At 45.8% G+C, this 11,864-nt stretch overlaps 1 protein-coding gene across 1 annotated transcript; it reads left to right on the forward strand.

Moving 5' to 3' along the window:
* The first annotated feature begins 8,609 nt into the window (after window positions 1-8,609).
* LOC147447653 (uncharacterized) lies at window positions 8,610-11,356 on the forward strand. Its single transcript, XM_086523383.1, has 3 exons — window positions 8,610-9,013; window positions 9,139-9,267; window positions 10,794-11,356. The coding sequence occupies exons 1-3, from the start codon at window positions 8,735-8,737 to the stop codon at window positions 10,905-10,907; spliced, it is 522 nt and encodes a 173-aa protein (XP_086379509.1). The 5' UTR covers window positions 8,610-8,734; the 3' UTR covers window positions 10,908-11,356.
* The last annotated feature ends 508 nt before the right edge of the window (window positions 11,357-11,864 follow it).

An 11,864-nucleotide genomic window follows, 5' to 3' on the forward strand; every position in this document is an offset into this window, starting at 1 on the left:
GATAAAATCTGCACCTTTCAAATATTTTTCGTAGATATAACAAATGCTTCTCCCAAGAAGAATAAACACAAAGGTCGTCTAGGAAAGCTTCACAAAACTCCCTTAGAAATTCTTTAAACGCAGTGTTTATTAATCGTTGGAATGTAGCAGGGGCATTTGTTAAGCCAAAAGCCATAACACGAAATGCAAACACTCCAAACTCTGTGATAAAAGCTGTTTTAGCTTGGTCCTCTAATGCAATTGTGATTTGATTGTAACTAGAGTACCCATCTAAAAAGCTATAAGCTTCCTTGCCCGCAACTCTTTCAAGCACATGTTCTGAATATGGCAAGGGATAATGATCTCTCCTAGTGGCTGCATTAACATTCTTGAGGTCCACGCACACTCTTAGTTTCCCATTCTTTTTTGGCACAATGACTATTGGAGAAACCCATTCTGAGTGCTCAATGGGGTATATGAATCCACATTGGATAAGTTTTTCAATCTCCTCTTGTACAATTTTGGCGTACTTAGGATTCATTGGATAGGGTCGTTGTTGGACGGGTTTAGCAGTGTTGATCATGGGAATTGAATGTTGCACCACAGAAGGTGGAACGCCCTTCATGTCATGATATGTCCAAGAAAAGATATCCTTGTATTCCTTGAGGAGCTCCTTAAGTACAGCCTCTTCAGTTTCGGTAAGGTCTTGAGCAATAAAGACTGGTTTAGACTCCTCACCTGGTTCTGCTAATTCTATCTCTTTAACTACCGCTGGACCATCATAGACTCCACTGCTTTCATTGGTAGGTATTCGTTGGGCCTTGGCATACACAACCTTTCGCTCCCCCGTGGTATAAGATTTAAAATGTTCGGGAGCCGTATGTAAGTCAGCAGGCTCTTGTCCTGACGGAGACCTTTCTTTTAGTTCTGCCTCATTTTGTTGTTGTGCTAACTCTCAGTTTTGACGTCTTCTTATAGTTCGACTCAATTTCGACTTTGTAACCTCCAATTGAGCGAGGTCAATGGGTCGCGGGCTGCACCACATGACACTCTGGAGATGTTCACCCCAATTGTCTACTAGCTTTCGATGAGCATCACATGCCCCTAGATAGCTAAGCCATTCTGCAGTAGACCTTTCCTTGTTTATCCTAGCTCTCACATTTGCTCGATACCGTCGTCTCTTATATGACCTTTGTTTCTTGTTAAGGTTTTGATTTTGGTAAATGTTTGAACTCGAATCGCTTGATAGGTCTTCGCTTGTATCTTCTTCACACTCATATAAATTACCATAGATGGTCGTACTAGACCTTGAGTGTTTAGTTTCTATACTTGGCTCACTCGATGTTTCCTCAGGTTCTGAATCCATTTCTCCCCGAGATTCCGTTTCTGATGTGTATTGGCCTGAAGCCTTTGAGGAATCATCAGTTTCACTCTCAGGTAGGTGTGCCTCTATCTTATCATCGGATGTTACATGCGCTACACCTAACATGTTTACTGGTGCAATGTGTGGTATCTCTTCCCCATCTGGTGTTACCCAGGTTGTTCCTCTAGCTCCCCATGTATCTATAGTTGCCGCTAGGTGTACCCAATCGACATTGTCTAACTCAGCCATTCCGGGTAGGATATCCATATAAGGAGAGTTCTCCCCAATATCCGTGTCTTCGTTACACGTGTAACAATACTGTAATGGAGCTGAGTGAATTGTTGTGTCTGATCGATTATCAATGATGAATTTATTTCCTAGAGGATGCGTTCGACCACTTAAAAGATCAACTCGAATGACAGAGTCTTGGAACTGTAAGTAGACGTGGTTTTTGGACCAGTCATGCACCATTTTTGCTTCCCTCATGAATGGACGCCCTAAGATCATCTCAAATGACATAGGATGCTTGGAAAAATCCATAACAATGAAAGTTTGCCTTACCTTGTGTCCCAAGACCTTGATTCTGAGATCCTTTAGCATTCCAATAGGCGTAACAATAGATCCATTAGCCATTTTTACCACTACGCTTGTGGCTTCAAGGTGAGGTCGCCCCATAGACTCCCAACAACTCTTTGTCACCATGCTGACTCCCGCACCACCGTCAAGGACTCCCTTTACAGTTAATCCTTTAGTAGTGATTGGTAGAGTAGCATTAGATTCATCACCTTCAAAGTATTGCCCCAACTTGTTAACGGGTACTTCAATTACAGATTCATGTCCCGCTAGGTCAGTTGGTGGTGCTAAATGTTCCTCATCATTCATTACCGAGTCAGGTTTGTTCATATGTGCAAACTGTGGTAATCCGGCCTGTAATTCTCCATTGAGGAAGGCTCGAAGAGCTGAAACTAGCTCGGGGTCTTTATATAGTTTGGACATGATGGTGGTTCTAACTTCTGAAGACATGAAATCCAACAATTTGGCAACATTTAACGGCATCTTGTGGGATGTAGGACCCTGACAAGAGAATGGTGAAGATGGAATCTCCACTTTCTCAAGGGGGTCGGGTATTCCCTCACCAAACATTCTCTCTAGTAGGAAAGTGTGTGTCCACTTTCAGATGTCCTACCCTCACTCTCTTCCCGAATGATACTGGGTATAGCTAACGGCCTGTAGTTCTTGTGAGGTTGAACTTGTGTGGGAAACACTGTGTCCGACATCTGGATATGTTTGGGTTCAGGTTCTAATGTTCGTTGAGTTTCTTCCACCAAACCCCTCAGTTGTTGGACTCGTTCAATTTTCACTGTTGGGTTTGGATAGGTTCCAATCTTTCTCTTGCAATCCTCATTTTTCGTCTCCCGTGGCTTATCTTGGGGGTTCGCAACTGGGTGGTTTAACTTTGAATACTCTTTTGGTGCTCGTCGTAATTCCCTCTCGTGATCCTCCTCACTGGCTTTTTCCTTTGTAGTAACAGTTTTGGTCTCTGTGGTCTCTATCGAATCTGAGTCATCCTCAGGGTCATTCATATACACGGGATCCTCTCCTGTCCCTATGTTAGTCTTTGAACTAGGTTTTGAGCTAGAAGCATTAAGGGATTTCTTTCTTCATGTTTTCTTCTTTCTCGCTCGGCCAATGGATGCAGCATCTCTCTCTTCGAGGATGTAATTTTGCTTTTGGAGCATCGACCGTGTGAGTGCATTCACTGGTGCTATGTTTATAGTTGGTGGTGTCCCATCAACAATCTCTATTATGTTCAATGGTGTGATTTTCGGTGCGTTTGGATTGTTAGGACACTGTGCGATCAAATGATCTATGCCACAACGATTACAAGTGAGTATTGGCATTGCCAATGCACTCCCTTGACTTGTTTGCATTAGTGCGGCATTCTTTTGCATTCTAATGGGACACTCAGCTACTCGATGTGGTCCACCACATTCGTAGCACTGAAGAGGTGGTCTCCTGGCAAAACTATTAATGTTTTGGCCTCTTGCTGCTAGCGCAGTAGCTTGATATACCGGTTTGATTTGTCCCCAATGGTCTTCCATATAGTACATGGGACACTCCTCAAGCATGTCGACTCCATAGGTGATACTAGAGTCTATGTCCTCTTTGCAATCTACATAAGTATTAGATGACTCGCAACCTATTTGGTTCATAGGTGTAACTCTTGGATGAGGGGGTTGCGGTCCTAGCACTGGAGGTGGCAACGATGTGGTTTGGACCACATTTTGGGTTCTAGGGACCATGTGTTGTAATGGCAACTGTTGCTCCATGGGTGGGGTAGGCATCAATGCAGGAACTCGAGGTGAGTCTGCCCAAGCTATAGGCGGTCTATTTTCCATGATGCGTTTAAGCATTAGGCAATCCTTCGCTTGATGGCCATACCTACCACACACGTTACAAGTCCCGTTAAACTTTACTCTGAAAGTAGGGCATTCACTCGTAGTATGTGGGCCCAAGCAAATTGAGCACCATTGTTGCTCCCTTCTTGGATACATATGAGTGTTTTGTGGAGCACGATTACCCCTAAGGCTTTCTTGGATGGCCTTTGTGAGATCTACCAAAGTCATCTCAGATATCTTTTGCTCTTTCACGATTGGCTTTATCTTCATTGGCTCATGCCCTGATGCTTGCGAGCTACTAGACTTCGGCTCGGCAGACACTCTTTCTCCTGCAATCATTAAATTATCCTCTAATTGGATTGCATTCATAGTGACTGCTTCCCAAGTAGTGATACCTCTAATGACTAGGCCATTATAAATACTTTCATGTCGTAGTCCCCTAATGAATCTATCGAGCAATTGGTTGTTGTTGAATCGCTCGTTTGGATTGCATCGAGAATTCAAATTCTTTAGGCGACTAATGAAGTCTCTCACGGATTCACCTTCTTCTCGTTGGGCTTTCTGGAGCTGAGAGGCTACACCCCAAAGTACTTCCTCTCGTATGTATTCTTTTAATAACAGTCTCCTAAGAGTAGAGTAGATCGTTTTCTCTTCTACTCTTAAGGTTCTATACCAATCTCCAGCCTTTTCGCTTAGGGTCAAACTCAAAGCCTTACACTTATGTAGCTCATTGTGCTCTTCCAAAGAATCGCACACATGTTCAAAGACTTCCATATGCTTTCTAGCATCTCCGTCTCCATTGAATTTCTGTGTGAGCTTAGCTACTTGAACCGCCTTGCTCCTAGGCTCTCTATCAGGTGCACTACGCATGTTTTCCGCAATAGAGCGACTGATAGTTTGAGCAAATGCTGCCAAATCTCCTATTTGAGCAGGTATAATGGGTGTATGTGCTCCTGGAACCACATGTGAGATGGGAGTTGGAATTGGCCTTGGCATACGCGCGGCTCTTGGGTCCCGAATTTCGTATGGTGGTGTACCAGACGGTGGTCCAAAGTTTACAGGCGTGGCCCTAGGCATAGGGGGTGCCTGATATGGCATGTTATTATTAAATGGCATGGCTCTACTTGTATAAGAGCTTGGATAATTCCATTGTGGATTGTAAGCTCTTGGAATAATCGGAGGTGTAGGAGCTACATGAGGTTGAGGTACGACAGGTGCACATGATTGATACATACATGTAGGTATAGTTGGGGGCACAGTGCTACTAGGCATCGGCGCAGTATTAACAAATGAACTCCATGGTGTACTTCTTGTCATGCTCACCACTGGGATATGCATGGTAGCCGTAGTGTCATTAAGAGAAAGATGAGCTAGATCTGGGAAGGTAAAGCTGCCACTTGTGGGCTCAGATTGTACTAAGGCTCCTTGCGAAACAACATATGGAGGATCAATGGGGCTCACTGAGGGAGTCTCCATTTGTGACAGGGTTGGTTGGTTGGCCTTTCCCGTATCCAAGAATCTCATTAGGCCTGTTGAAGGCATGTTGATCCCTGTGTTCTGTCTTTCTAACTCGACAATCCTATGGAGGACATCACAGACTTTCTGTTGTTGCTCATCTATGCTAGTAGCACCCGATGTGGATTGTAGAACATCTAACCAACCCACATGATAGGTGTGTCCTGTGTACCGATCAGTTAAAGCTTCTGCTCGTAGGTCATACTCCCAATTTTCGTTTAGGAATATCCCATCTAGGCCTGGTGTGCTGGAGGTTTCCCTTGAAGTGGAAGCATTATTGCTCCCCATAGCTTGCCCCTCCGTGACTGCTACCTTGGGAGCACTCGGTTGCTCGGCTGGCATGATTGTTGTCATAGGAGCCTTTGCTTTCAGGGCTCGACTTTGTTCTAGCCTTCGTAGGTTCTCAATTTCCCTCTCCCTTGTTGCTTGCATATAGCGTTCGATCTCTTGTACTTCGGCAAGACTCCTACCATCGGGTAGTAAAACCTCAGAGGAAGATAGTCCTAAAGGATCAGGAGGTGCAGTGGATGGAACATTCACATGCACACTCTCAAGAAGCATAGGGTCCATTTTAGGCATGAATGACGAATTTATTTCCCCACTCCCTTCATTTATTTCATTAACCGCATGTTCGGAGCGAGTAGCTCTACTAAGGGTCTCTTTTAAGTGGCTAAACACGTTGGACCCAGGCCGTGGGCCCATGGCATGCATGTCTTGACTTGAACTATTAGGGTTTGGTGTAGGATACCCCTCCATGACTTCGTAGTCAGAGGAAGAATCACTAGACGCGATATGAGGATCTTGGGTCGCGCTACCTTGAGTCCCGGCCGGAGGTCCAGAACCTAGGGTGGAGGAATAATGGGTGCCCGCGTAAATGGAGGCACTACCAATATGCTCGTGCTCTAACATTCGTCCAGAGCGTAGGTTCATATGACTTGGATCCCCTAGAAGTGTCAGTGAGGGCCCGTGAAGGCTGCTCACCTAGTAATTTTGGGTGTTTTGCAACCCAAGTCTTTTCTTATTTTTTGATTTTTTGGTCCTTTTTTTTTGACCCAGCTATAGAATAGAACGTATGATAGCTCAAAACGAGCGTCTCGGTCAGAGGGACGTGCCGTGCTTTACAGCCCTCCGTTTGGTCACTTTATGCCCTCGGAATCCCTAAAACCGTCAATTTCTAGTAGGGAACTAGGCCCGAATTAGAAAGTCTAAGGGTGCAAGTGGGAAGAGAAGGGAGGAGAGTGGAGGACTTGCCCCACATGCTCTCATTCCCTCTTGAGGGGGTAGGGTATATATATAAGAGTGAGTATAGTATATATCATAGGATTGAGGCTTGGGCTTGCGCTTGGGCTTGGGGAATTGATCTCGATCTCGATCAAAATTTTAGTGTAGCCCCTTAGTCGCTTGGGCTTGGGGAAATGATCCCGATCAAAATTTTAGTGTAGCCCCTCAGACACTCACGCTTAAATATTTTCGTTTTTTTTTTTTTTTGGACAACGACCGCGCGCGGTTTTGGTGGCCCTTTCCTGGCCACACACACTGTCACCTACCTACCCTCCCAGTCAACAGCTCACAACTCACAGACAGCTCACTACCTTATCTACTTACTAACAATGCTGCTAACCACTAACTAATCTCCTAACTAATCTGTTAACTGCTTACTAACAGTGAGCTAACTGTCCACCTACTTCCTCTCTCACTACCTTACTGTGCAAAGACTGTGTGCAGCCAAACCTTGACAGAAAACTGTGTGCAAACATAAATTGCTAACTGCCTTCCTACTCATTCGTTCACTGCAAACAAGCTAGCGACTACTAATTGTGCAAAGACTGTGTGCAAACAGAAAACACAACATTATGCAGAAATCATAGAACTTGCAGACAATACAGAAATTAACAACTTGCAGAAAAACAACTCATTCCTCTTCCTCTTCCTCTTCTTTCCTACTACAAACAACTCATAGGGGAAGCACAAAGTGCCTCTTGGGCTTAGTGCAGGGCGATTCCCCGGCAGCGGCGCCAAAAATGTGCGCTCCTTGCCGCACTGTCGAAGCAAGGGACTTGTCGATACATCGTGTGCGAGCCACAAATGGCTCCAAGCACACAACAAGAGTAATCTAGCAAGCTCAAAAGAGGGCAATGGTGTGTCACTCACTGCTCTATGCTCTTGCCGTGGAGGATTCCTCGCCGCGCTCAACCGCTTCGCCGCCGTCGTGCCGCGCTCAACCGCTTCGCCGTCGTCGTGCCTTCGTAATGCTCGATCGCACACACACTCTCCCTCTCTCTCTCTCTCACATGCACACACACACGAGGAGGTGAAGAAGAAGAAGATGGAGATGGAGATGGAGCAAGAGCACTCTTCTATTGCACAAATGAGAGAATGAGTGAATTTTAGGTTTAGTTGGCTTTTATATGAGCTCACCCCATTCACACTTGGGCGCCCATGCTTAGCCAACTAATCCCTTGAATGTCCCAGTTAGAGTGCGCCTCTCATCGGCGATCACTCTTACCCTTTTCCTATTGGTCCGACAAGCCCGGTACCTGACTCTACCAAATACATAATACACGTCCGTCGTAGGTGATGGGGTGTCCGTGAGCCGTGAGGGTTAACAGGGGCCCAAGTACAGAGGGCGATCGGCGCCGTACCTACAACACCCATCATCGTTACACTCAAATCCGCAGCTCGTCAACAGCTAGTGTCCTACCCTCACCCACCTCAATCTTAAGCTCATCAGCCTCGGCTGCTTTAAATCACGGAGAAAGTCCTTTCCCCAGTCTGTCTTAACTCTTACTCTCTATGCGCCTCTCGGCACCATTTCTCGGGATGCGGGCATTGGGATCTTGTGGGCAAGGAGGCTTCGAGAAAGAAGCCCGCAAGTCAACGGACATAGTGCGCAAGCCCGCAACTCAAGGGGTAGATAGGAGGAAGCCCGTGAGTGTGTGCAGCAAGGCACCTAGACCAAAGCGCTAATAAAAGGAGACATGGTGCCAACTTGGCAGCCAATTGGCCATGCTAGCATGAGGAAAAGAAGAAGGGAGTGGGCCTAGTTCTGTCTTTTTTATATAGATATTAGATAATTGCCTTTTTTGCGATGGTAACTAGTGACAAATTACATGCTAAGCACTCAAAAACGGATCTCAATTGTCAAAAACGAGTGAAGATTAGAAAATCTTGAACAATCCAACCAAAATAGATACAAAGGTATTTTGGGAATTTTTGAAATTAGAGGGGTATTTTGGGAATTTCCTAAAATTAGAGGGGTATTTTGGTAATTTTCACTTGTTTTCAATGAAGTCTAAGGCTTCGCCTGAGCTAGTTTTCCGGGATGACACCCACACCTCAATATCTGTAGCAAGGGCTGAGTACCACTAGGCCAACGTGTGAGTGTCATCGTGTGAGTGTCGTTCCTACCAAAGCTTGCCTTTTCATGAGCACCACCAGGCCATTGTGATATTTTCACCTTCTTCTCCTTGGGCGGGCGATGAGAACTTATAAGGGCGCCTTGTGTTTGCAATATCGCAGGGTTTCTCTCTCTCTCTCTTCTTTTCGTGACACAAAAGCACTGTGGAGCATTTGTAGACAGAAGAATCCTAGCGTAGAGACGTATTTTTGCGATGACGAGAGTGAGAGGCAACCCACTCCAGGCGAAGTTGAAGAAACCCTCTACGTTTTACTGCTGCAGTGTTGTAATGGGGATGCTGGTCCTGATGGGGTGTGCATTCATTCCACCCACTTCCCTTGGCCCTTTGGAAATTGTAAGGTCATTCTACCTTTTCTTCTTGAGGACAAGAAGGAACTTACAGGTCGTATTTGTGGTGGTAAACCTTATTCACCTGGGGTATGCTACGCATGCTTTCTTCCTGGCGCTGAGGGTGGATCCTGCAGACGCTGCGGGCTGGTTTTGGCGAACCCTCATCTTTGGTCATGGATCCTACAAGCTACTTCTGCGCAGAATCTCTTGGGATGATCAGCAAGCAACCTAGTCTGATGAAGCTCTCGTGGCTGCATTTCCTTGTTAGTCCTTTAACTTCTGAACATTGTCATAGCATTTCATTTCCTTGTTTACTGTGTAGGTACGTTGTCTCTAAACTCCAACATTAATATCAATGATGGATAGATCTCTCTCTCTCTCTCTCTCTCTCTCTCTCTCTTTTGCTCGAGTGCGAGCTAGCTCCGTCTTATCAAGTTTTCCGCGAAGAGAGCTCCTCTGTTTTCCCTTGGAAATGAACACACTTTGTGTGTGTGTGTGTGTGTGTGTGTGAGAGAGAGAGAGAGAGAGAGAGAGAGAGGTTTTGCATCACTAGATTTGGAGGTGCTGGGACAGTGGAGGAAAGGGGGCAGCCTTGAAAACCAGTTGGAGAGGAGGAGGAGGTCGACCAGCTGCGTGTCAATTGGACCTGAAGCGGAGATTGAGGCTACTCTTCCCGCTCGTCAGCCGAACCTCCGCTGTATCTCCCATGGGATATGCTAGGCATGGTATTAACGGCGTCCAGATCTCAATGGATCTGGACCATTGATATGTGAAAGCCAAGATCACCAACACCCGCCCGTGCCTGGGTCTGAACCACCGATTGGAAATGCTCGCCCTCGCCCCTAATCAACCTGCCCGCGTGCAGCTTCTTGCCAATTTCGTGGACGCATCCTTTGCAATTGTTACCCTCAAAGGTGCGCACATGAAGATTTACCAGCAAGGAATTCTTTGCAACCGAAAGTTTAGCACACTGCCGCCAAGCCCTCTTCGCGCACACAATCTACTCTTCTCCATGGAATACGCTCTCCCTCCCTTTCGCTTTTTGCGAGATTGGTGGGCCGCAGCGGCTAACTACGTCCCAAGCCCTACTTTGACGGGTTTGCCGCAGCGGGATGAAGATTCTTGCCACATTGTTCTCTCTTGCTGTTGCGGTTCAAGATGAGCTCCATGTGCGCACCTCTTCAACAAAAACTAATTTCAACACAAGACCTCTCTATCAACTGAGCAGCTCGTGTGACATGTAGCCCTTAGGGTTAGGGGTTGTCTCCCTACTCCATATGAAGGGTTGGCCAACCTTATCCTACTAGGATGCTCCACGCCATGGAGTCGGGTGTGTGAGTTGTAATTTCAAGTTCTTACTCTCTTTATAAAAAAAAAGGACTAATTTCGGGATCTGAACATTCCAAGATCAGTTTCTAAAATGAATATCCAAGATCTCACATGATCCATTTGTGCCATGGATCCCACGCCCAACACCTTGTGGCATGTATACACGAGGCCAACCCAAGCCAGGTCATGTAGAACAAGCTCCTCAATACCACACGATAACATGGTGCAGATGAGCTCTCATCTATGTGTGAAGCGAAGACCTCATTAGGGTGCTTACACATTATTGGAGTATACCAATCCACAACCCAAGTGCGCAATGGTCGGCAATTGGTTGCCGGCTGGCAAACAGCACATATTCGGTTTACATGGAAAGCTAAAATTTTGCAAATACATGGAAAATTGACGTTTTTTTTTTCTTTGCGAAGCTGAAAAGCAAATTGACTTTTGTCGTTGCCTGCAGTGTCCAGCCTTCTCCACCTCCTCCCCTAGGAGCAACGTCGCAACCAGTTTGCAACCTGAAACCCGGCAACCTGGGCAGCAACCAGCCATGGAAACTTCTCAAGTTTGCAACTAGTTGCCAACTTGTTGGCAATCCAACGCTCATGTGAATTGGCCCTAAGTTACACACTGAATTTGTGCGGATGTCCAACTCCAAAATTTTATCATCAATCAATGCCAAACATGGTTGTCTGAATAGCAATAGAAAATGAAGAGGCAGCCGATAATGGGATCAAGCTAATTAACCATTTGTAGGAGGGAATCAACACCTTTCCCGGGGGGAGTAGCTTGGGTGGTGGCCCGTGAAGCTATGTATGCAGATAGAGAGGTGTATGGAACTCCCCTAATTTTTTTGGTAACAATCTCAGAATGTAAATCAGTCTATAGATACAAAGCAAATCGGAGGAATCAACAGCTTTTCATGCTGTTCTTTGTAAATTTGTTCTCTACTGAATACAATTCTCCTGTCCTTTATGGAAAAAAATAAATAGAAAATGCTTCATATCGGCACCCTTGCCCAGAATTTCTCCAAACCGAGCGGGGGATGCATTCATTGAATGCTCCCATGTCCCATGCCTTACGTGCAACGCCCTACGGATGCTCCCATCGCATTCTCTTAGACTTGATTGGTACAATTGATGTCTGAGTTGGTTTATGGCTGTTTTTGTTATGGAAACGGATCCTTCGTATATTACTTTGTGCACCTGGCTAGATGCGAAGCAAGGTTATGGACAGTCTTGAAGGAGCATAGATTGCTCAAACTCGTTGGCTTGCGATTGATGCCTATTTCCATCCAACCTTTGGGTATCGGAATCCGCTGAAGGCTCGGGTTTCTTGGAGGTTAGCTAGTATGCTCTTGGTTCAAGAGAAGACGGTATTGCGTGGATTTGGAGATTCATCTTGTCCGTAGTTGGGCTGTGGTGGATGGTTGGATCGCATATAGGGCCAAGGCTTCCTTCCTTTTGGCATGTTAACGGACCAGAATTGCACAAGGATAGAATTTGTTAGTTGATGTTATATGGTATGTATGAAA

The sequence above is a fragment of the Adiantum capillus-veneris genome, chromosome 11 (genome assembly GCF_014529385.1).
Source record: "Adiantum capillus-veneris isolate H3 chromosome 11, ASM1452938v2, whole genome shotgun sequence".
Lineage (NCBI taxonomy): Eukaryota > Viridiplantae > Streptophyta > Polypodiopsida > Polypodiales > Pteridaceae > Adiantum > Adiantum capillus-veneris.

Coding starts and splice junctions, on each gene's coding strand:
- LOC147447653 (XM_086523383.1), top strand. CDS start 8,735: ATGAGAACTTATAAGGGCGCCTTGTGTTTGCAATATCGCAGGGTTTCT. Junction 9,014..9,138: donor GGCCCTTTGGAAATTGTAAG/GTCATTCTACCT, acceptor TGGATCCTGCAG/ACGCTGCGGGCTGGTTTTGG. Junction 9,268..10,793: donor TCTCGTGGCTGCATTTCCTT/GTTAGTCCTTTA, acceptor CGTTGCCTGCAG/TGTCCAGCCTTCTCCACCTC.